The sequence below is a fragment of the Bombina bombina genome, chromosome 2 (genome assembly GCF_027579735.1).
Source record: "Bombina bombina isolate aBomBom1 chromosome 2, aBomBom1.pri, whole genome shotgun sequence".
Classification (NCBI taxonomy): Eukaryota; Metazoa; Chordata; class Amphibia; order Anura; family Bombinatoridae; genus Bombina; species Bombina bombina.
The window spans coordinates 651,693,596-651,718,612 of NC_069500.1; the positions used below are offsets into that span (position 1 = coordinate 651,693,596).

The window sequence follows — 25,017 nt, forward strand, 5'->3', positions numbered from 1 at the left end:
GTTGCATCCGGGCGAATGGTCTCTTCACCCAGAGGTATTTCTTCAGATTGTTCAATTGTGGGGGCTCCCAGAGATAGATCTGATGGCCTCTCATCTAAACAAGAAACTTCCCAGGTATCTGTCCAGATCCCGGGATCCTCAGGCGGAGGCAGTGGATGCATTATCACTTCCTTGGAAGTATCATCCTGCCTATATCTTTCCGCCTCTAGTTCTTCTTCCAAGAGTAATCTCCAAGATTCTGAGGGAATGCTCGTTTGTTCTGCTAATAGCTCCGGCATGGCCTCACAGGTTTTGGTATGCGGATCTTGTCCGGATGGCATCTTGCCAGCCATGGACTCTTCCGTTAAGACCAGACCTTCTGTCACAAGGTCCTTTTTTCCATCCGGATCTGAAATCCTTAAATTTAAAGGTATGGAGATTGAACGCTTGATTCTTGGTCATAGAGGTTTCTCTGACTCCGTGATTAATACTATGTTACAGGCTCGTAAATCTGTATCTCGAGAGATATATTATAGAGTCTGGAAGACTTATATTTCATGGTGTCTTTCTCATCATTTTTCTTGGCATTCTTTTAGAATACCGAGAATTTTACAATTTCTTCAGGATGGTTTGGATAAGGGTTTGTCCGCAAGTTCTTTGAAAGGACAAATCTCTGCTCTTTCTGTTCTTTTTCACAGAAAGATTGCTATTCTTCCTGATATTCATTGTTTTGTACAAGCTTTGGTTCGTATAAAACCTGTCATTAAGTCAATTTCTCCTCCTTGGAGTTTGAATTTGGTTCTGGGAGCTCTTCAAGCTCCTCCGTTTGAACCTATGCATTCATTGGACATTAAATTACTTTCTTGGAAAGTTTTGTTCCTTTTGGCCATCTCTTCTGCTAGAAGAGTTTCTGAATTATCTGCTCTTTCGTGTGAGTCTCCTTTTCTGATTTTTCATCAGGATAAGGCGGTGTTGCGAACTTCTTTTGAATTTTTACCTAAAGTTGTGAATTCCAACAACATTAGTAGAGAAATTGTGGTTCCTTCATTATGTCCTAATCCTAAGAATTCTAAGGAGAAATCATTGCATTCTTTGGATGTTGTTAGAGCTTTGAAATATTATGTTGAAGCTACGAAATCTTTCCGTAAGACTTCTAGTCTATTTGTTATCTTTTCCGGTTCTAGGAAAGGCCAGAAAGCTTCTGCCATTTCTTTGGCATCTTGGTTGAAATCTTTAATTCATCTTGCCTATGTTGAGTCGGGTAAAACTCCGCCTCAAAGAATTACAGCTCATTCTACTAGGTCAGTATCTACTTCCTGGGCGTTTAGGAATGAAGCTTCGGTTGACCAGATCTGCAAAGCAGCAACTTGGTCTTCTTTGCATACTTTTACTAAATTCTACCATTTTGATGTATTTTCTTCTTCTGAAGCAGTTTTTGGTAGAAAAGTTCTTCAGGCAGCGGTTTCAGTTTGAATCTTCTGCTTATGTTTTTTGTTAAACTTTATTTTGGGTGTGGATTATTTTCAGCAGGAATTGGCTGTCTTTATTTTATCCCTCCCTCTCTAGTGACTCTTGTGTGGAAAGATCCACATCTTGGGTAGTCATTATCCCATACGTCACTAGCTCATGGACTCTTGTTAATTACATGAAAGAAAACATAATTTATGTAAGAACTTACCTGATAAATTCATTTCTTTCATATTAACAAGAGTCCATGAGGCCCACCCTTTTTTGTGGTGGTTATGATTTTTTTGTATAAAGCACAATTATTCCAATTCCTTATTTTATATGCTTCGCACTTTTTCTTATCACCCCACTTCTTGGCTATTCGTTAAACTGATTTGTGGGTGTGGTGAGGGGTGTATTTATAGGCATTTTAAGGTTTGGGAAACTTTGCCCCTCCTGGTAGGAATGTATATCCCATACGTCACTAGCTCATGGACTCTTGTTAATATGAAAGAAATGAATTTATCAGGTAAGTTCTTACATAAATTATGTTTTTTCTTCCTGTACCTTTGGTCGAATGACTGGGGGGTGGAGCTAAGGGAGGAGCTATATAGACAGCTCTGCTGTGGTGCTCTTTGCCACTTCTTGTTAGCAGGAGGATAATATCCCACAAGTAAAGGATGAATCCGTGGACTCGTCGTACCATAGAAGAAATTAATTTATCAGGTAAGCATAAATTAACTTTTTCTGTTTTTTCCCCTACGAGGAAAAATTTACACAGCCTGCCGGTTGGGACCCTAGGTGCAGGCTGGTACTGTCGGGTTCGTTCGGATTTGCGGCTGTTCAGGTACGTGGCGCTGTTCTGCTCGGCTGGTTCGGTAGAAGCACTGAGTGCTCAGGTTATCATTGTTTTTCATGTTCATTTAAGCATTTGATAGGGCCTGTGGGTCCGTGAGGTGGGAAGGATTGTTTCAGTCCTTATAGCCTTCAGTCATAGATGACCAGGTAGGGGATCTTAGTTTCCTCCCCCATGTGGTGGAGAGTGGGAGGGCTTAATGCCCCTCACCCCTATTGAGCCATTTGGCCTTCATTTTTTAGGCCTCTGGATGTGTCCTTGTGAGCTTGATCTGCGGAAGGTTTGCAGTTTGAAACCTGTTGTAGCTCTTGACACCTTGCAGGTGTATGCGTAGCTGTTGCTAATGTATCTAGATGTAGCTCTTGCTCTTGACTGAGTTATAACGAGGCCTTTGGGTCTTCTTCAATTGCCTCCGGGTGAGTGAAACTCCTTTTAGGGATTTGTGTTTCCAGGTGATGGTTGTTCCCTGCGTGGACTTTTGTTTAGCTTGGGGTTTTCAGGAGCTGGGTAGGCTTAGTGCCTTGTCTTCCTTGTGTCCTCTGCTTGGGCGGAGGTGTTAGGGAGAATAGTCCTGCTAGTAGGATTTTTTGGACCTCGAGGTATCCCTTGGTTGTCCTGAGGCTCTGAGGAATATCTTCATACAACTTCTAGCCTTACTTCTTGACGTGCTGGACTTTAGCTAGGGGTGGTTCCTTACTTTGGTTGGAGCTTTCGAGTTCTCTCGCTATCTGGATTTTCTGGATATGCATCCATGCCCTTGTGTCTGTCTTTTTGGCCAGTTGGGGTGTTTAGTTCTAGGGTAAGGTTTGCCTGAACTATTGGGTACCCAGACCTGTTTTTCTCCCTGAGACTTCTTGTTGCTGAAGCTTGGCCTTTTTACTGACCCAGTCCTGGGTGGTTATGGAATCTTAGATCTCAGGGCTGGTCAGGGTGTTCCACGGTAGTGCGAACTTGGGCTGTGTCCTTGCTCCATCTACCTAACCTGATCATGATTGGCCATGTTTTCAGATTATTTTTTACTCTTTGTCACAGTGTAGCCCATGTCATCTGATGGTTAACCTTGTGGCTTGAGCCTCAAAGGTGGTTGGTTCATACCCAGCTGCTGGCATTGGATGTCTAATTTCTGGTGCACCTTAAGGTTGCATTCCCCTGGTCAGCTTGCCAGTGTTCCCAAGGATTCCCTGTGCTCACAGGCGAATGGGTTGGCTGTGTCTCTGCTCGGCAAGCTACTTGTAGGGGGGTCCTTTTCTAGGACATCTGTGTTGGGAATTTCTCTTCCCATTAGTCGGTGCCTTCGGGCCTTGAGGACAGTTGTTGCCCTTCCGGCATCATCCCTTTTCTTTAGGGGATATTCTCCTCCCTAGGGAAATAGTCCTTGTTTGGGGCTTCTCCTGGATAGGATGTGGAAAGGTTGTATTGGTTCCCACTGGGGTCTTGCTGTCTCCAAGCAGACTTGTTTGACCTTTATTTTGATAGATCCTTAGGTCTATAGCCTTGTTTTCTGTTTCACAGTCGGGTTGTACTCGTACTCTGTGGGGATGGCTGTGCTATCCTTACGCTCGTTCCTGTACCTGTTTCGGGATTCTTTTGTTTCCCTGTCTTGGATTCCGTAGGCTGGGTTGGTCCAGCTGAGTGTGGGTCTGCAGGACTGGATGGCCGAGTGGTCTCAGGAACTGCGTTTGCGCAGTTTTTCCCTGGATGTGTGAGCTTGTTGGGTCTATCCTGTTAGCTTAGTCTGCTAGGGGGTAGATTTTCCTTGCAACTTGCTCCATTGATTAGAAGAGGGTTTACTCTTCCTTTTGGGTTCTGAGAGTATACTCTCCTTCTCGGGGGGACCTCGATGGATGTTTATGTTCCCCTTTTCAGGGACTTGTGTGTAGGTTCGGCGACTTAGGTTGCCTGGAGCTTGACTGTGGTCTCCAGTTTGGCTTCTGTATTAACTGCGAGTCAGTGTCACTGAGGCTTTCCCTCTTAAAATTTTCTCAGCTTCGGATGAAGCAGGGTTTTTTTTATTGGTTAGAGGTTCAGGCCCTGGTGCCCTCGTTATGGGCTGCCTATTGTACCCTCCCGTCTTGGCATTCAGTGTCCTCTATAGCTTGGGTATTGTTTTCCCAAAAGTAATGAATGCAGCTGTGGACTCTCTCCATTTAAGAAGAAAAACATAAATTATGCCTGATTTCCTTTTCTTCTGATGGAAAGAGTCCAAAGCTGCCCACGCGTAATTTTATGTGGGGCGTCCTTATATCTTCTGTTACCTTTCACCCTGATATTTCTTCTACTGTTCCTTGTTCCTCGGCAGAATGACTGGGGGATGAGGGGAGTGGGGAGTATTTAAGCCTTTGGCTGGGTTGTGTTTGCCTCCTCCTGGTGGCCAGGTTCTTATTTCCCAAAAGTAATGAATGCAGCTGTGGACTCTTTCCATCAGAAGAAAAGGAAATTATCAGGTAAGCATAATTTGTTTTTCATTTAACTGCATGTAATAGCCACTACTGTAAAGAAGAATATGCACAGATACTGTTATAAAAATCTAGTATTAAACCTTTTAAAAACTTACTTAGAAGCTCCCAATTTAGCATTGTTAATGAGGATAGGCGGGACAGCCAATGAAAGGGGCTAATAGCAGAACCTCCCCCCTCCCCTGCAAATGAAGACATTATACAAACAAACAATATGAAGTCTGTATAAATCTTTCAGACTTGGATAGGAGTCTGAAAAGCATCACAATGGTATTTAAAAATAAGCAAAACTATATATTTTTACAAAAACACCCCAGAAGGGCTATATAAATGGTCCATCTACTAAACATTTATGCAAAGAAAAATCTTTCTGTAGTTTGTGCAGGGTTGAGTCTTTTTTTTCCACCACTAGATAGTTGCAGGTTTAGTGTTGTCAGCAGATTGAGTAATTGAACTGTTGTCTCTTCTGTAGAGTTTAAACAGTTAAATAAGCATTAGTCCACATCTACATAGGACACAGAAAAGCCTTCAACTCACAGATGCAAAATAACGTGATTTTCTTCCTAATGGGAAAGAGTCCACAGCCGCATTCATTACTTGTGGGAAATAAGAACCTGGCCAGCAGGAGGAGGCAAAGACACACCAGCCAAAGGCTAGATTACTCCTCCCACTTCCCCTGTCCCCCAGTCATTCTTTGCATTTTGTCCCAGGAAGTTGGCAGAGAAGTTTCAGAAGTTTTTATTTTTGATTATTTTTACAAATGTCTCTTATGGAGGGTATTACCCTTCGACATTGGACAGGAGTTTTAAGTAGTCCTGTCAGTCTCTCAGTGAGGGCCTGGGCGAATGTTAGAGTCCGGAGATGCAGTGGGAGTTCCCTCTGCGACACCTTCCCGACTCGTATTAACAGCTCCTTTCAGCACTTGGCGTTGCCGAACTTTGTTTCGCTACCTTCTCTCTTCTCTCAAGTCCATGACGGAGGCGATGCTACTATTCGTCACACTTGAAGGGCCGTGTTCCTGTTCCACAGCATAGATTCCGGTAAGATCGTTTCATTTTATTACATTGATGTAATGTGATTTATTGTGACAGCTAACTATGGGTCTCAGTGAAGTACCTTCTGTACTGATCTGGTAATCCAAGGATAATTTCTTCCTTAGGAGGTATTTGTGAACCGGCAGGGTTCCTTTAATCAGGTTTATGTGATTCAACCTGCCTTGTGTAGTGGGTATTGGCTCTTAAGACTGAGACATCTAGCGTTAATCTATGTTGTGGCATAGTGGCTGTCTCTCTGGGCTTGCAAACGTCCAGGGTTCAGATCCACCTTTGGATGCTGGTTGTAACCTTTTTGCTAGGTTGCTTAACTTGTTTTCTGTGGGGCCTAGTTTCCCGCCTTCTTGTGGCGCGCTTTTTGGATTACACGGTTCACCTGGTGACTGGGCGTTGTTACGCTTTGTGGCTTTTCCGCTTCCGCATTCCTGACCGTGTGACAACGAAGGAAAGTCTGCTCCGCTGAGGTCTGGTCATAGGAGGTGGTGAGTGCCCCAGCCATTGTGGGTGTCAGGTGCCGGTAGTTTTCCATATAGTGCTTTATTTTTGTTAGTCTTTAGCCATGGAGGATTCTAATGCTGAGACTATTGTTATTTCAGTTTCTGAGTCGTCCTCTGATGAGGATTGTACTTTGGCCCATTGACGCAAGTCTACCAGTAATGTCTCTGGTGCCTTTGTAGTGTGCCGGGTTCCTCTGGCTCGGGGAACCATGGGCCTGCTGAGCCATTGGCCTCTGGGGGCTCTGCTCCTCAAGTAGCAACGTTCCATGCGCACCCTTCTTCTACTTTTGCGGGTGACCCTGATGTTGATGTCTCCTCCACACAGGGTGGATGGTTTCCCCCGGAGATGACGGGACATTTTCGTTTTAATTTGTTGATGGCGCTTGTTCGTCTGCTGGACCCCAATGTTTCTCCATGGCTGTGTTCCTGCCCAATTATCCCGGGTGTCCAGACAGTGGGTGGCACTATAGTTTTTTCCCCGGGGGTGATTGTTCCTCCATGATGTTCTTTTCGTTATAGGATTGCGCGGCTGCGTATTCTAATACGTCGTCTTTTTTACTTGTTGGGGGATCCTTTCCTTTATCGGCCGGGAACTTTACAGTTCTCTTATGATCCTTCTAGCTAGACTATTGGGGATGATGTAATCTCCTGTCGGTCTATCGTAATCTTTTCCAGATTTTTTTTTTAAAAGTTTCCGGCCTTCGTTTGGCTGGTCCTACAGAGGCCTGGTTCTTTCTGGGCGGATACCTATGGGTTGCCTGTTATTTCTTTTCATCCAGTAGGATTTATTTAATTTTATTTCTTTTCCTGCAGATTTTCTGGGTTTGATTTGCTAGTTACTTCCACGGAAGTTGTTCCCAGATTGTTGGTCTGGAGTTTCTGTGTTCCTTGTTAATTGGTTAGTGACGCACGTTGCGCCTGGCTGCTTGTATGTTTTTATAAACTACACTATACATTCACATTGTGGCCTTTCGGGTCAGGATGTTGGGAGGGCTTGGGTTGGTGGAGTTCCACCACGTTGCCTTTTTTTCCCCATTCCGGGGGGTGGGGCCTTATCTGCCGTGTGTTAGGATCTTTTTGGGCTGCTTCTTGGTGGTTCATTTCGGGATCCTAGGTCGGTTCTCTTGTTCTGGTATTTCCTGTTTTTTGCGGGGCTCAGTTTGTGGAGATTCGGCGGCCGTTGCTGTCAGGTGGCTAGCTTACAGTTTGCCATGCAGAAAGCCTTACCTGTGGCTATTGGAGTTTTTGCTCCAACGGGAACCCAGACGTTTTGGCACACCTTGGATCCTTTCCCCGAGCTGTAACTTGTGCTTCCAGTTGTCTTCTTCCGTCCCTTGGGGTCGGGTGCCGGGGTGGGAGCCGTTTTTTTCTGGGTCTCGTGGATCTCGACTGCTGGTCCAGGGTTCTTCTAGTTTGGGATCGTTCCGTGATTTTTGCGGAAACTTTTCCTGTGTCCTCTTTGTAATTCCTGTTTCTGTTTTTTTTTTCCCTGTCTGGGATTGCTTGGACCAGTTTTTTTTCGGTCTGGTAGCGGCTCGGGTCGTGTTGACTGAGTTTTGTGGATATGGGGTGGGCCTGGGATTCTGGTAGTGTCGGTATAGCTGTTTCTATACCTGTCCCGTTTTTCCTTCAGTGTTTCAGGGTTGGGTAAGGATGGGGTTTTGGTTTCCCTTGTCTCCCCTTTAGGCAGTCTGGACCTTTCTTCCAGTTGTGAGAAAGTGTGTGCCTTTGGATCTCTTTTCGAAGGGTCCTTTTGCCCTTTTTCTTATTCTTGTTCGTTCAGATCACTGGGACATGGATCTGGCCATCTGGTGTACCTTTCCCTCTTTGTTTCTGCATTCTGCAGCATTTGTAGAGGCAGATGGGTTTTCGGCAGGTTGTCTAATTACCACCTCTGTTGTGGGGGTCCGAGATGTTGTCTCTTGGAGGCCTTGGCGATTTTTTTGGGCGCTGGATGGTTTAGGTCTGTCTTGGTTTTTCTTCTCTTATCCTGTGGGCAGGTGCTGCCTGCCTTCCATCTTCCTCTGGGGCAATCTTGTTCCTTTGTGGGAGTGGTTTGTCATGTTGGTCCTTTGTTTGATGCCTTGTGGGCTTGTCTCTTGGGTTCTGTGTCCTCCAGTTTTTCTGGATGGATCTCCCCGTGTTTTCTGGTTGCACTCTTCTTAACGTGGCTTGTTTTTTTACCCTCTCTTTTGATTGGGGGTGGGAATCCGTTCGCCTTGTCTGCGACAGGTTAGTCTACCCGGGCGTGGGCGGCTCTTGTTGAGATTTCCTGCTACTCCTTAGTCTTCAGGCTGTTTGGGTCCCGGAGGAGGTGTTCTCTGGCAGGGTTGGATCCTCTGGATGACCCCTCTGTTGGGGGGACGTTTGTTATAGGGATGATTGTTTTTTTCTGGTCTCCCTTCTCTGGCTGCGAGATTTTTCGTTGGGTGGCGCCCTTAGTCTATTTTGTGGTCTGGGGCGTTAGCCTTGGGCTCCTGCAGCTGGTTAGCTGGAAGAGGGGATTCTCCCTTTTTGGCCTTGCTTCTGCAGTTGGCTCTTGGACAGTCTATGGAGATGCTTATGTTTTTCCTTTGGTCCTTGAACTTGTTTTCCACCTTGGTTGTCTTTCTGGAAGACCTGGTTTTGTTCCTTCTTCTGACTTGCTAATTGTTAGTCAGGGTCCACTAGTTGGTCTAAGGGGGTGTGGCTGGGATTTGCCTCTGAGAGACGGTGTCTTCGAGGTCTGTTGTCTTGTTTGCGTCTGCTCGTGGTCTCTAGCCGGGCCTTGGGACTGTCTGTTGATTTGTGTCCATGGGGCCGTTTTTTCAATTCTTTTTGTTCCTGTTTTTTGGACGAAACAGGACTTTTTTTTTTTTTTTCTCTGGGAATGTGATTTGGGTTTATGCCTTCGTTTGGACCGCCTCTTACGCTCCCGTCTTGGCATTCTGTGTCCTCTTTGGCTTGGGTATAATTTTCCCACAAGTAATGAATGCGGCTTTGGACTCTTTCCTATTAGGAAGAAAACATAAATTATGCTTACCTGATAATTTCGTTTTCTTCCGTGGGAAAGAGTCCACAGCCCCCCACCTGTTTTTGAAGCGTTGTATTTAATCTTCTGGCAACTTTTCACCTTGATATTTCTTGCACTGTTCCTTGTTCCTCGGCAGAATGACTGGGGGAAGTGGGAGGAGTATTTAAGCCTTTGGCTGGTGTGTCTTCGCCTCTTCCTGGTAGCCAGGTTCTTATTTCCCACAAGTAATGAATGCGGCTGTGCACTCTTTCCCACGGAAGAAAATTAAATTATCAGGTAAGCATAATTTATGTTTTAATGCACTCTGCAACCCCCCCCCCCCCTTACTCATGATAGTGCTCAAACAAAACTAAAATCATCTATTTATAACCAGGAAACAGCTTGCTTATTTAGAATTGGTTACTGCATAAGTGCATTTCTAATGTACAAACTAAAAATTACTATTAAAAACACTGGCAAATATTTGCATTTAGATCACTGCTTTGTATAACCTTATACGCATTTTTTTTTTTCATAGGTTTTCAGGTGTTACAGAAGATAATTTGACAAATATAACAACATCCATTCGAGATGTTCAGGCCGTCATACTTAACTTATTCAGCTCTGATACAATTTTAATTGGACATGAGTTAGAAAATAACCTAATTGCTCTTAAGGTAATGAAATGTAAAGCTTAATATTTTCTAAATGGCAGCAACTTTGAAATATGACCATTTTAGCTTTGCATCACCCTGCTAATTTTACTGACCTGGTTTAGCCAATATTGAGCTAAAATGAGCTAATATTTAAAAATGTTTAATGTTTTTATTGCATAAATTATTATTAAATACATTTGTTAAATTATGCAATTAACGTGTGCTTTGAACAGCTGAACAGCTGAATAATAGAAAATATTACACTGCCCCCACCCAGCTACTTCATAATGCTATCTGACTGGCAACATTTCTTTCATGTAATTGGCAAGAGTCCATGAGCTAGTGACATATGGGATATACAATCCTACCAGGAGGGGCAAAGTTTCCCAAACCTCAAAATGCCTATAAATACACCCCTCACCACACCCACAATTCAGTTTTAAAAACTTTGCCTCCTATGGAGGTGGTGAAGTAAGTTTGTGCTAAGATTTCTACGTTGATATGCGCTTCTCAAAATTGTTGAAGCCCGATTCCTCTCAGAGTACAGCGAATGTCAGAGGGACGTGAAGGGAGTATCACTTATTTGAATACGATGATTTCCCTAACGGGGGTCTATTTCATAGGTTCTCTGTTATCGGTCGTAGAGATTCATCTGCTACATCCCTTTTCAGATCGACGATATACTCTCAATTTACCATTACCTCTACTAATAACTGTTTTAGTACTGGTTTGGCTATCTGCTATATGTGGATGGGTGTCTTTTGGTAAGTATGTTTTTTATTACTTAAGACACCTCAGCTATGGTTTGGCACTTTATGCATTTATATAAAGTTCTAAATATATGTATTGTACTTCTATTTGCCATGAGTCAGGTTCATGTATTTCCTTCAGCAGACTGTCAGTTTCATATTTGGGGAATTTAAACATTTTAAGAAATTTATTTCTTGCCTGGGGTTTAGTCTTTTTTCAATTGACTACTTCTTGCTATTGCGGGTATTAGGCCCGCGGGTGCGTCAAATGCTAAACTTTATTGCGTCATTTTTGGCGTGAAAAAATATGTTTGACGCAACTTCGTCATTTCCGGCGTCTTACGTGACGCCGAGACCTTTCACACAGCGGCGTCATTAGTGACGCGAGTTTATCATTTCCGGTTATTTTTGGCGCCAAAAAAGTTTACCTTACGTTGTGCGTCATACTTGGCGCCTATTTTTTTTTCATTATTTCAATACCCCATTGATGTTTGCTTCTTGCTTTTTTCTCTATCAGAGGCCTATGCTTTTGCATTTTTTCCCATTCCTTCATATAAGGAAATAGATAATTTTGCTTTATATGTTGTTTTTTCTCTTACATTGAGCAAGATGTCCCAATCTGATCCTGTCTCAGAAGTTTCTGCTGGAACATTGCTGATCTGGTTCGGATGTCCAGTTGCCCGCCTTGGCCACTTCCGTTACGGCCGGACCTACTATCTCAAGGTCCGTTTTTCCATCAGGATCTCAAATCATTAAATTTGAAGGTATGGAAATTGAACGCTTAGTTCTAAGTCATAGAGGTTTCTCTGACTCAGTGATTAATACTATGTTACAAGCTCGTAAATCTGTCTCTAGAAAGATTTATTATAGAGTTTGGAAGACTTACATTTCATTGGAAAGTGTTGTTCCTTTTGGCTATCTCTTCTGCTAGAATAGTTTCTGAGCTATCTGCTCTTTCTTGTGAGTCTCCTTTCTCTTGTAAGGTGTATCCAGTCCACGGATCATCCATTACTCGTGGGATATTCTCATTCCCAACAGGAAGTTGCAAGAGGACACCCACAGCAGAGCTGTCTATATAGCTCCTCCCCTAACTGCCATATCCAGTCATTCTCTTGCAACTTGAGAAGAAAAGTAACTAGCGCCCAGGACTGATATCTGCTCACTATAAAGAAGACCCCCTAATAGGTCTAAAAACGGAACAATGAAACAGGATATATAGGAGCGCCAATGGCTTAGATATACCACAGGAAATAGAAATAATCTCCAATAGTTTCTCTTAGAATTAGATTGTTCAAATGTCAAACAAATCTATTTATTATATTAAAACAATATGATTCTGATCTCCAGAATTCATAAAAGATGTAAATAAAAACAAAAACACAAAGCACATATAAAAATACATAAAATAAAATACAGCGAATGACAAATTAAAATACAGCAGATGTCAAATTAGATCCAATCCAGTTATTTTAACTGGGTGACCAATATCTAATGGTCCGGTGTTTTCGTGAGTGAGTCCTCTTAAAGACCCTCTAGTAGGTACACTAATGTGTATTGAGAAACAAATCGGTGCTTAATTAACTTGGTGTCCTATAAATGATATAATAACTCAAATAGTGTTATCAGTAAATGATAAGACCACTATTATAGTGATACGAGACCCACTTTAAAGGTCAACAGTTCATACATGTAGTGCAAAATGTGATGATTAATATAAATCATATAATAAACGCCGTGATAAATTAAAAATGATATAAAATATATTGGAATCCTTAAGCTGACAAATAAACCTTATTATGGATCACAATATATAACACAAAATGAAATACAAATCTGAAGTGATCAAGTAAGTGTGTCTTGAAAAAGGCCCGGTACGAGGGCCGAAACGCGTAGACGACACTTTATACCAAAGATTTGAGAGGCTCATTATATCCAGGACCAGGATTTGATCGGTAAGACTATTTCCAATAGTCCATACCCTTGTAGCGCTATTTGTTTAGTGCGCTTTTTTCATCTTTTTCAGGTTTTTGTCTTAACAAAGGAGTAGGACTTTGGACTCCACCACACATTGAGGACTTTTTTTCAACAGACTTTTTAAGGATTCACTTTTACCAATTGACTTTTTGAAGGACACTATCATTGTTATTATTATTATTTTTTAAAAGTTGTGGAAACACACCTTTAAGAGTTGTGGATTAGTTTTGGCCAAACTAGACATAAACTCTTTGTTTTTTATGTTGCTTATATTAATTATATAGCTTGTGCTATTTGTTTTATTGGTTTAATGTTTTTAAGATATTAAAGTTAGACGCATTACCGGACCACTGAGTCCATCATCCAGATTCAATTAGGCTAATTGAGATAATGGCTGGTACCTGTTTAGTTTAGAATCCCACTAGTAGGATCACACGTTTAATTTGTATTTTTTGCATTTTTCACATTTTTTCATTTTTGATTTTTTGACCACACTTACTTGATCACTTTAGATTTGTATTTCATTTTGTGTTATATATTGTGATCCATAATAAGGTTTATTTGTCAGCTTAAGGATTCCAATATATTTTATCTCATTTTTAATTTATCACAGCGTTTATTATACGATTTATATTAATCATCACATTTTGCACTACATGTATGAACTGTTGACCTTTAAAGTGGGTCTCGTATCACTATAATAGTGGTCTTATCATTTACTGATAACACTATTTGAGTTATTATTATATCATTTATAGGACACCAAGTCAATTAAGCACCGATTTGTTTCTCAATACACATTAGTGTACCTACTAGAGGGTCTATAAGAGGACTCACTCACGAAAACACCGGACCATTAGATATTGGTCACCCAGTTAAAATAACTGGATTGGATCTAATTTGACATCTGCTGTATTTTAATTTTTCATTCGCTGTATTTTATTTTATGTATTTTTATATGTGCTTTGTGTTTTTGTTTTTATTTACATCGTTTATGAATTCTGGAGATCAGAATCATATTGTTTTAATATAATAAATAGATTTGTTTGACATTTGAACAATCTAATTCTAAGAGAAACTATTGGAGATTATTTCTATTTCCTGTGGTATATCTAAGCCATTGGCATTCTCTTGCAACTCTCAACAAGCATGGAGGTAGTAAGAGAGAAGTGGTGAAATGTAGCTGTTATTTTGCTTCAATCAAAAGTTTATTATTTTTAAATGGTACCGGAGTTGTACTATTTTGTTCCAGGCAGAAAAATAGAAGAATCTGCCTGTGATTTCTATGATCTTAGCAGGTTGTAACTAAGATCCATTGCTGTTCTCACACATGACTGAAGAGAGAGATAACTTCAGCGGGGGAATGGCGTGCAGGTTATCCTGCTATGAGGTATGTGCAGTTAAGATTTTTCTAGAAGATGTGAATGCTAGAAAATGCTGCTGATACCAAATTTATGTAAGGTAAGCCTGAATACAGTGATTTAATAGCGACTGGTATCATGCTTACTTTCTGAGGTAATACTCTTTTATATTTACAATATAAAAAGTTTGCTGGCATGTTTAACCTTTTTTATATATACTTTGGTGATAAAACTTTATTGGGGCCTAGTTTTTTCCACATGGCTGGCTTAAATTTGCCTAGAAACAGTTTCCTGAGGCTTTCCACTGTGTTACTATGAGTGGGAGGGGCCTAATTTAGCGCTTTTTTTGCGCAGTAACTTTTACAGACTGAGACATCCAGCTTCCTCCAGGAGTCCGCTGAATGCTATAGGACATCTCTAAAGGGCTCTTAGGCTTTCCAAAATCGTTTGTTGGGGAAGGTAGGCCCACAGCAAGGCCGTGGCAGTTTAGTGTGACTGTTAAAAAAAAGTCTATCGTATTTTTATCCGTTTTTTGAACTAAGGGGTTAATCATCCATTTGCAAGTGGGTGCAATGCTCTGTTAGCTTATTATACACACTGTAAAAATTTCGTTTGATTTACTGCCTTTTTTCACTGTTTTTCAAATTCTGACAATTTGTTTCTCTTAAAGGCACAGTACCGTTTCCTATATTTTCATGTTAACTTGATTTAAAGTGTTTTCCAAGCTTACTAGTCTCATTGCTAGTCTGACAAAGAGGAAACTCCTTGTTCATTATGTTTAAAAGCCATGGTGGAACCCCCTCTTAGAATGTGTACCAAATGTACTAATTTCACTTTAAGCAATAAAGATCATATTCTGTCTTTAAAAAATTTATCACCAGAGGAATCTGACGAGGGGGAAGTTATGCCGACTAACTCTCCCCACGTGTCAGATCCTTTGACTCCCGCTCATGGGACTCACGCTCAAATGGCGCCAAGTACATCTAGGGCGCCCATAGCGTTTACTTTACAAGACATGGCGGCAGTCATGGATAATACACCGCCAGCGGTATTAGCCAGACTACCTGAATTTAGAGGAAAGCGAGATAGCTCTGGAGTTAGACGAAATACAGAGCATACTGACGCTTTAAGAGCTATGTCTGATACTTGACAAGCTTAGAGCACTTAAGCTAGCCAATTCTTTTGTTTTTGATGCCATTGTTCATTTGACTAAACTAACGGCTAAGAATTCTGGTTTTGCTATCCAGACGCGCAGAGCGCTATGGCTTAAATCATGGTCAGCTGACGTTACTTCAAAGTCTAAGCTGCTTAACATTCCCTTCAAGGGGCAGACCCTATTCGGGCCTGGTTTGAAGGAGATTATTGCTGATATCACTGGAGGAAAAGGTCATGCCCTTCCTCAGGATAGGTCCAAATCAAGGTCCAAACAGTCTAATTTTCGTGCCTTTCGAAACTTCAAGGCAAGTGTGGCATCAACTTCCTCTAATGCAAAACAAGAGGGAACTTTTGCTCAGTCCAAGACGGTCTGGAGACCTAACCAGACCTGGAACAAAGGTAAGCAGGCCAAGAAGCCTGCTGCTGCCTCTAAGACAGCATGAAGGAACGGCCCCCTATCCGGTAACGAATCTAGTAGGGGGCAGACTTTCGCTCTTCGCCCAGGCGTGGGCAAGAGATGTCCAGGATCCCTGGGCGTTGGAAATTATATACCAGGGATATCTTCTGGACTTCAAGGCTTCCCCCCCCCAAAAGGGAGATTTCACCTTTCACAATTATCTGCAAACCAGATAAAGAGAGAGGCATTCTTACACTGTGTACAAGACCTCCTAGTTATGGGAGTGATCCATCCAGTTCCAAAGGAGGAACAGGGACAGGGATTTTACTCAAATCTGTTTGTGGTTCCCAAAAAAGAGGGAACCTTCAGACCAATTTTGGATCTAAAGATCTTAAACAAATTCCTCAGAGTTCCATCATTCAAGATGGAGACTATTCGTACCATCCTACCTATGATCCAGGAGGGTCAATACATGACTACAGTGGATTTAAAGGATGCTTATCTTCACATTCCGATACACAAAGATCATCGGTTTCTCAGGTTTGCCTTCCTAGACAGGCATTACCAGTTTGTAGCTCTTCCCTTTGGGTTAGCTACAGCCCCAAGAATTTTTACGAAGGTTCTGGGGTCGCTTCTGGCGGTCCTAAGGCCGCTGGGCATAGCAGTAGCCCCTTATTTAGACGACATCCTGATTCAGGCGTCAAACTTCCAAATTGCCAAGTCTCATACGGACATAGTGTTGGCATTTCTGAGGTCGCATGGGTGGAAGGTGAACGAGGAAAAGAGTTCTCTATCCCCCCTCACAAGAGTTTCCTTCCTAGGGACTCTGATAGATTCTGTAGAAATGAAAATTTACCTGACGGAGTCCAGGTTATCAAAACTTCTAAATTCCTGCCGTGTTCTTTATTCCATTCCTCGCCCTTCGGTGGCTCAGTGCATGGAAGTAATCGGCTTAATGGTAGCGGCAATGGACATAGTGCCATTTGCACGCCTACATCTCAGACCGCTGCAACTTTGCATGCTCAGTCAGTGGAATGGGGATTACACAGATTTGTCCCCTCTACTAAATCTGGATCAAGAGACCAGGGATTCTCTTCTCTGGTGGCTATCACGGTTCCATCTGTCCAAAGGTATGACCTTTCGCAGGCCAGATTGGACAATTGTAACGACAGATGCCAGCCTTCTAGGTTGGGGTGCAGTCTGGAACTCCCTGAAGGCTCAGGGATCGTGGACTCAGGAGGAGTCACTCCTTCCAATAAATATTCTGGAACTGAGAGCGATATTCAATGCTCTTCAGGCTTGGCCTCAGCTAGCGACAATGAGGTTCATCAGATTTCAGTCGGACAACATCACGACTGTGGCTTACATCAACCATCAAGGGGGAACAAGGAGTTCCCTAGCGATGTTAGAAGTCTCAAAGATAATTCGCTGGGCAGAGATTCACTCTTGCCACCTATCAGCTATCCATATCCCGGGTGTAGAGAACTGGGAGGCGGATTTTCTAAGTCGTCAGACTTTTCATCTGGGGGATTGGGAACTCCATCCGGAGGTGTTTGCACAGTTGATTCATCGTTGGGGCAAACCAGAACTGGATCTCATGGTGTCTCGCCAGAACGCCAAGCTTCCTTGTTACGGATCCAGGTCCAGGGATCCCAAGGCGACGCTGATAGATGCTCTAGCAGCGCCCTGGTCTTTCAACCTGGCTTATGTGTTTCCACCGTTTCCTCTGCTCCCTCGTCTGATTGCCAAGATCAAGCAGGAGAGAGCATCGGTGATCTTGATAGCGCCTGCGTGGCCACGCAGGACCTGGTATGCAGATCTAGTGGACATGTCATCCTTTCCACCTTGGACTCTGCCGTTAAGACAAGACCTTCTACTACAAGGTCTTTTCAATCATCGAAATCTAATTTCTCTGAGACTGACTGCCTGGAGATTGAACGCTTGATGTTATCAAAGCGTGGCTTCTCCGAGTCAGTCATTGATACCTTAATACAGGCACGAAAGCCTGTCACCAGGAAAATTTACCATAAGATATGGCGTAAATATCTTTATTGGTGTGAATCCAAGGGTTACTCATGGAGTAAGGTCAGGATTCCCAGGATAGTATCCTTTCTCCAAGAAGGATTGGAAAAAGGATTGTCAGCTAGTTCTTTAAAGGGACAGATTTCTGCTCTGTTTATTCTTTTGCACAAGCGTCTGGCGGATGTTCCAGACGTTCAGGCATTTTGTCAGGCTTTAGTTAGAATCAAGCCTGTGTTTAAACCTGTTGCTGCGCCATGGAGCTTAAATCTGGTTCTTTCAGTTCTTCAAGGAGTTCCGTTTGAACCTCTTCATTCCATAGATATCAAACTTTTATCTTGGAAAGTTCTGTTTTTGGTAGCTGTTTCCTCGGCTCGTAGAGTCTCCGAGTTATCTGCTTTACAATGTGATTCTCCTTATCTGATCTTTCATGCGGATAAGGTAGTCCTGTGTACCAAACCTGGGTTTTTACCTAAGGTGGTATCTAATAAGAATATCAATCAAGAGATTGTTGTTCCATCTTTGTGTCCTAATCCTTCTTCAAAGAAGGAACGTCTATTACACAATATGGACGTGGTTCGTGCTTTAAAGTTTTACTTACAAGCTACTAAAGATTTTCGTCAAACATCTGCTTTGTTTGTTGTCTACTCTGGACAGAGGAGAGGTCAAAAGACTTCGGCAACCTCTTTTATTTTTGGCTAAGAAGCATAATCCGCTTAGCCTATGAGACTGCTGGCCAGCAGCCTCCAGAAAGGATTACAGCTCATTCTACTAGAGCTGTGGCTTCCACATGGGCCTTTAAAAATGAGGCTTCTGTTGAACAGATTTGCAAGGCGGCGACTTGGTCTTCGCTTCATACTTTTTCAAAATTCTACAAATTTGATACTTTTGCTTCTTCGGAGGCTATTTTTGGGAGGAAGGTTTTACAGGCAGTGGTACCTTCCGTTTAAGTACCTGCCTTGTCCCTCCCTTCATCCATGTACTTTAACTTTGGTATTGGTATCCCACAAGTAATGGATGATCCGTTGACTGGATACACCTTACAAGAGAAAACATAATTTATGCTTACCTGATAAATTTATTTCTCTTGTGGTGTATCCAGTCCATGGCCCGCCCTGTCATTTTAAGGCAGGTATTTTTTAACTTTAAACTACAGTCACCACTGCACCCTATGGTTTCTCCTTTCTCTGATTGTTTTCGGTCGAATGACTGGATATGGCAGTTTGGGGAGGAGCTATATACACAGCTCTGCTGTGGGTGTCCTCTTGTAACTTCCTGTTGGGAATGAGAATATCCCACAAGTAATGGATGATCCGTGGACTGGATACACCACAAGAGAAATACATTTATCAGGTAAGCATAAATGATGTTTTTCTGATTTTTCATCAGGATAAGGCAGTTTTGCGGACTTCTTTTCAATTTTTACCTAAGGTTGTGAATTCTAACAACATTAGTAGAGAAATTGTTGTCCCTTCCTTATGTCCTAATCCTAAGAATTCTTTGGAGAGATCCTTACATTCTTTGGATGTGGTAAGAGCTTTGAAATATTATGTGGAAGCTACTAAAGATTTCAGGAAGACTTCCAGTCTATTTGTTTTATTTTCTGGTCCTAGGAAAGGTCAGAAGGCTTCTGCTATTTCCTTGGCTTCTTGGTTGAAACTTTTGATTCATCAAGCTTATTTGGAGTCGGGTCAGGCCCCGCCTCAGAGAATTACAGCTCATTCTACTAGATCAGTCTCTACTTCGTGGGCTTTTAAGAATGAAGCTTCAGTTGATCAGATTTGCAAAGCGCCGACTTGGTCCTCTTTGCATACATTTTCTAAATTCTACCGTTTTGATGTATTTGCTTCTTCGGAAGCAGTTTTTGGTAGAAAAGTTCTTCAGGCAGCTGTTTCAGTTTGATTCTTCTGCTTTTGATTTAAGTTTTTTTCTTTCAAAAATGAAATAAACGTATTTTTTTGGGTTGTGGATTAATTTTTTCAGCGGAATATGTTTTTATTTTTATTCCCTCCCTCTCTAGTGACTCTTGAGTGGAAGACTCCACATTTTGGGTATTGATATTCCATATGTCACTAGCTCATGGACTCTTGCCAATTACATGAAAGAAAACATAATTTATGTAAGAACTTACCTGATAAATTCATTTCTTTCATATTGGCAAGAGTCCATGAGGCCCACCCTTTTTATGGTGGTTATGATTTTTTGTATGAAGCACAATTATTTCCAAATTTCCTTTGTTGATGCTTTCTACTCCTTTCTTTATCACCCCACTGCTTGGCTATTCGTTAAACTGAATTGTGGGTATGGTGAGGGGTGTATTTATAGGCATTTTGAGGTTTGGGAAACTTTGCCCCTCCTGGTAGGATTGTATATCCCATATGTCACTAGCTCATGGACTCTTGCCAATATGAAAGAAATAAATTTATCAGGTAAGTTCTTACATAAATTATGTTTTTCTGAAGAGAACACTTGTTATTCTGCAAAACCATTTTTTTCTTAAAATATTTCATTAAAGTCAGAAATGTTCATGAGAACAAAAACTTAAATTATGATTACCAGATAATTTTCTTTTCTTCTGACGGGGAGAGTCCACAGCTGCATTCATTACTTTTGGGAAATACAGAACTTGGCCACCAGGAGGAGGCAAAGACACCCCAGCCAAAGGCTTAAATACCTCCCCCACTTCCCTCATCCACCTAGTCATTCTTTGCCTTTCGTCACAGGAGGTTGGCAGAGAAGTTTTAGAAGATTTCGGAGTAGTCTCTTATGGAGGGTAGTACTCTTTGAGATGGGACTGGAGTCCGGAGATGCAGGGAGAGTCTTTCTCCATAGGGAATCAGCATTGACGAGTTTCGCTGCCTGCTTTTTTCACTCAAGTCCATGTCAGAAGCAACGCTGCTATCTGTCACACTTGAAGGGCCATGTTCCTGTTCCATGGCGTAGATTCCGGTAAGATCGGTTCATTTTCCTTTTCAATGTGGGAATGTAATGAAGAAGACAGGGTCTCAGTGGGACTCCTTTTTCTCTATGGAATCAAGGGTTAGTATCTCCTGAGGGGGGTTATTGAACGGGGGGGGGACTTTAATCATGTTTGTTTTGTGATTCTGTCTGCTAATGTGTAGCGATGATTGGACTTGTGGCTATTTCGGAACATAACGGCCTTTTTCAGGCTGCCCCGTTCTTGTGAACTGGTGCACTTTTCTTTGGCCTACACAATGCACCTTGTGTGGTCACATGTTTGTTCTCCATTTCCGTATTCCTGACTGTGTGGCGACGGAGAGAGTCTGCTTTCGCTACTTGTCTGGGTTATAGGAGGTGGTGAGTGCCCCAGCTATTGGGGGTGTAAGGTGCCGTTTAGTTTTGTATCCATACTTATCCAGTTATGGAGGATTCTGATTTTTTGGAGACGGATGTCTCTGATTCTGCTTCTTGCGAAGAATATGAGATGGCCCCGGTGATCCAAGCCTATCAGTTATGTTCCAAATGCCGCTTTAGACTGCTCTTTTCTCCCGATTCGGAGAACTTAGAGTTCGCTGAGCTATCCGCCCCTGAGGATTCCGTATCCCGCGATGCACGCTCCCTAGAATCTTCTGTTGCTCCACAAGCAGGTGTCCCAAATGCTGTTACCCCTTCTCCAGAAGGCGGCTTGTTTTCTCCAGAGGTTACTGCACGGTTCCGCATGGCCAGATCTATGGCGTTGGCGCATTTACATCTTCCGAAGAGATCTTGTCCGTGTTCTGTTAACCAGGGCCCGCCAGGTGTGGGATCTTCTGTATCAGATCAGCCCTCTGGGGAAGCGGTTTCCCCTGAGGCTTCAGGGGTTCAGCCCTCGGGGCCAGGGTTGTCATTTGCCCCTGCGGAGGTGAGTTTTGCCTTTCGATTTAGACTGGCGCACCTTCGTGTCCTGCTGAGGCATATGTTGACAGCGCTGAAGGATCCCAGTCCTAACGGGTCGAGGGATTCTCAGTCTTCTGTTCCAATTGGCAAGCAGGATTAGTCGTATGGGGGGATGAAAATCAATCTCCTTATTGTCTCCGTTTTTTGTGTATCTCATCCCAGCTCTGAGCTTTGGAAGAATTGGGTCTGTGACCTGCTGGTCCGGTTAGTGTGTCCTTTCTTCTTGGGCGTTCACCTGCGGGTGCTGCCTTCTTTTATTTTGATCCTATTAGGATGTATTTATTTATTTTGTGAGCTCATGACGGTTAAGACATTGTTTAGGCCTCGGGGCTTACATGTCTATCGTTTGTCTGTTTTTTTAGTCTAGCCCTGTTAGGGTTTCAACTTTTTTGTGGCCTTGGACAGTTCTGTTGCACCCTGTATATCAGGCGGATCTTGGTTGGGTGCTAGTTTTGCTGCTCCTTGAGGTCTTTATCAGGCACGCGGTGCCCTTGATAACGGTCTGGTCCCGTTTGGGTCCTGAGTTTGCTTACCTCTTGTTTAGAGGTAGTTTTCTTCTTCAAGTTATAGGAGGCTTTTTTGATCCTCTGTCAGGCTGGTCCTAGTTTACTCATCGAGGTGGGGATTGTGCTCAGTCCTAGGTGTCCTGTCCTTGCATAGCTAGCTGGGTAACCAAGATCGGATCCTGCTATGTCATTACTCTGGAGGTTCTTGAGGTCCTTTGGGTCAGGAGCTTGAGTTTCTTCCCTCCAAGAGGGGAGGGGGTTAAGATGACTCCATGGAGATCCTCCGTACCCGTTTTTGGGGGCGATTTATTTTCTCTATTGGTACCTCTATTGGATTGTTTTCCTTGATTTCGATACTTGTGTCAGTTCCTCTTCATTATGGTCGAGGTTGATTATGTATCTCTGCCCCTTTTCCTTGGGGTAGGTCTTCTTGTCTCCTGTCTGTCTTTTGGGCCCATCTTCCTTACGGTTTTCTTTTCTGATCCCATATTTTGGGGGATCTGGGGATTATGTTGTCTCTCTTACCTGTGTTCGGTTGCTCCGTCACCTGCGAGGAATTTTGGATGCTCGTTCGTTCATCAATTCCTTGAGCTGAGGGGCCCCAGAGGATGATCCATAGTGGATTGTTAGAAACACTCATATTTTCTAAGTCTTTTGACTTGGTTGGTGTTGACCCTAGAGGTCCATTGGGGCTGACTGTTCAGTCACTGGAATACTCTAAAGAGTTCAATGTTTCAGACCCAGGGGGGGCATGGCAGTGATTGCATCACCTGTTGTACAAGGTCATCTTCTGATGGAATATCCTGGTGGTTGTACCTCAGGGGGTTTTTGTTTGGAGCCGGCTCCGAGTTCCGGTTTTTGTCCTTGTCGTTAACTGGACATTTTGATTACTCTGTTTTTCCAGATCCCATTGGATTTGGTTCTGAACGACCCAGTTACAGATTGGTTTTTCACAGTCATGGGAAATCTCCTGGTTCCTACTGACGGACCTTTTTCTCTCTTCTGGAGAAATGGGACATTTTCTACTGGGTCGACTGTAGTTGTCGGATGGTAGCCATCTACTGGTTTTTACCTTTGATGTCCATTTGCAGCTATTCGCACCTTGCTTGTGTGCTAAGGAGCTGTTATGTTTCGGTTTTCCTTCCTTGGGGAGGTCCCAGTATACTGTAGTTATCCAACTGGTTTTGTTCTCTTTATCCTTTTGGACATTGCCAGTAGCTTCGGTGCTGGGCCTGTTTGCTCGGAGTAAGGGTCAGGGATCTGACTGAGGTAGCTGGTCCTTTCTTCTTGGTCAGAGTGCTGTCCTCCCCTTCCCTGTGTTCAGGTGGGAAAGAGTTGTTTTCTGCACTGCTTTCAGAGTCTTCTCCTCTGGGAATTTTTTCGGTGCAAGTTTACTAGTTAGTTGGTTATCTAGTTTTGGGGGCTTGGCGTTGTTAGGCCGCCTATCAGATGGAAGCCTTCGGCTTTCCCCTGGAGCGTATACGGATATTTCTGTACTGTTTTCTGGTCAGTTCCCGGAGGCTTTTTTGCCCTACGGTTGTTAATTTATGAGTGCTGAATAGTCCTTCTAGGACTTTGGTTTGATTCCTTGGGATCCATGCTGGAGAAGGTCTTGTAATTTCCTTCCTTCGCTCTGCTCCGTCGGTGGGGATTTTCTCTATGCAGCTTTGCCCTATTGCAGCCATGCAATCCGCTCTTTGTTTGCCCTAGGTTTTTTTTGTTGTTGGTCCTTTCAGACTTCCTTATGATTCCACCTTCCTTTTCTGGGAGAATGTGGATGTCCCCCTTATCCCCCGGTCAGGGGGAGGATTTCATTTGCGGGCTTCGAGTCCGCGGGACTTTGTCTCCTAAGAGGCTTTTGTGCTCGGTTGAGTCTTATAAATCTGAGTGGTCTTTAGCTAGGGCTTTTAGAGTTCTAACTGATGGGCAGTTATTTGGTCCTCTTCCATTTTTTTTGTCCCTTCTGCTTCTGGTGAAGTTGGGTTCTGGCAGGCTGTGGTGCCCTCCGAATGGGCCGTCTTTGTACTTGCATTCAGTGTCCTCTATAGCTTCGGTATTGTTTTCCCAAAAGTAATGAATGCAGCTGTGGACTCTCCCTGTTTAATAAGAAAATCTTAAATTATGCTTACTAGATAATTTTCTTTTCCTCTGACGGGGAAAGTCCACAGCTCCCCACCCGTTTTTATTCTATGGGGCGGCCTTATATTTTTTGTTCTTCTGGCACCTTTTTCACCCTGATATTTCTCCTACTGTTCCTTGTTCCCTCGGCAGAATGACTGGGGGATGAGGGAAGTGGGGGAGGTATTTAAGCCTTTGGCTGAGGTGTCTGCCTCCTCCTGGTGGCCAGGTTCTGTATTTCCCAAAATTAATTAATGCAGCTGTGGACTCTCCCCGTCAGAAGAAAAGAAAATTATCTGGTAATCATAATTTAAGTTTTTGTTCTCATGAACATTTCTGACTTTAATGAAATATTTTAAGAAAAAAATGGTTTTGCAGAATATATGTATAAAAAATGTAAGCTTTCAGAAATAAATGGTAATTTTTGTTTTCTGATAAAATGGATTAAATAGACATGTAAATGTTATGCCTATGCATATAAATAATTCTTTCATATAATTGGCAAGAGTCCATGAGCTAGTGACGTTTCCCAAACCTCAAAATGCCTATAAATACAACCTTCACCACACCCACAATTCAGTTTTACAAACTTTGCATCCCTATGGAGGTGGTGAAGTAACTTTGTGCTTGATTTTCTTCTGTGATATGTGCTTCTCAGCATTTTGAAGCCAGATTCCTCTCAGAGTACAGTGAATATCAGAGGGATGTGAAGGGACTATAACCTATTGAATTCTATGGTTTTCCTCTCAGGAAATCTTTTCATAGGTTCTCTGTTATCGGTCGTAGAGATTCATCTCCTACCTCCCTTTTTCAGATTAACAATAAAATCATATTCCATTACCTCTACTGATACTGTTTCAGTACTGGTTTGGCTATCTGCTATATGTGGATGGGTGTCTTTCGGTAA

The 25,017-nt window shown here is 42.8% G+C and overlaps 1 protein-coding gene across 1 annotated transcript in view; it reads left to right on the forward strand.

Moving 5' to 3' along the window:
• LOC128647210 (RNA exonuclease 1 homolog) overlaps positions 1 to 25,017 on the forward strand; it is a 681,669-nt gene that overhangs the window by 573,741 nt on the left and 82,911 nt on the right. Inside the window, exon 19 of the mRNA XM_053699994.1 lies at positions 9,817 to 9,955. Within this exon, the coding sequence (XP_053555969.1) occupies positions 9,817 to 9,955 (139 nt within the window). The remainder of the gene's footprint in view (positions 1 to 9,816; positions 9,956 to 25,017) is intronic.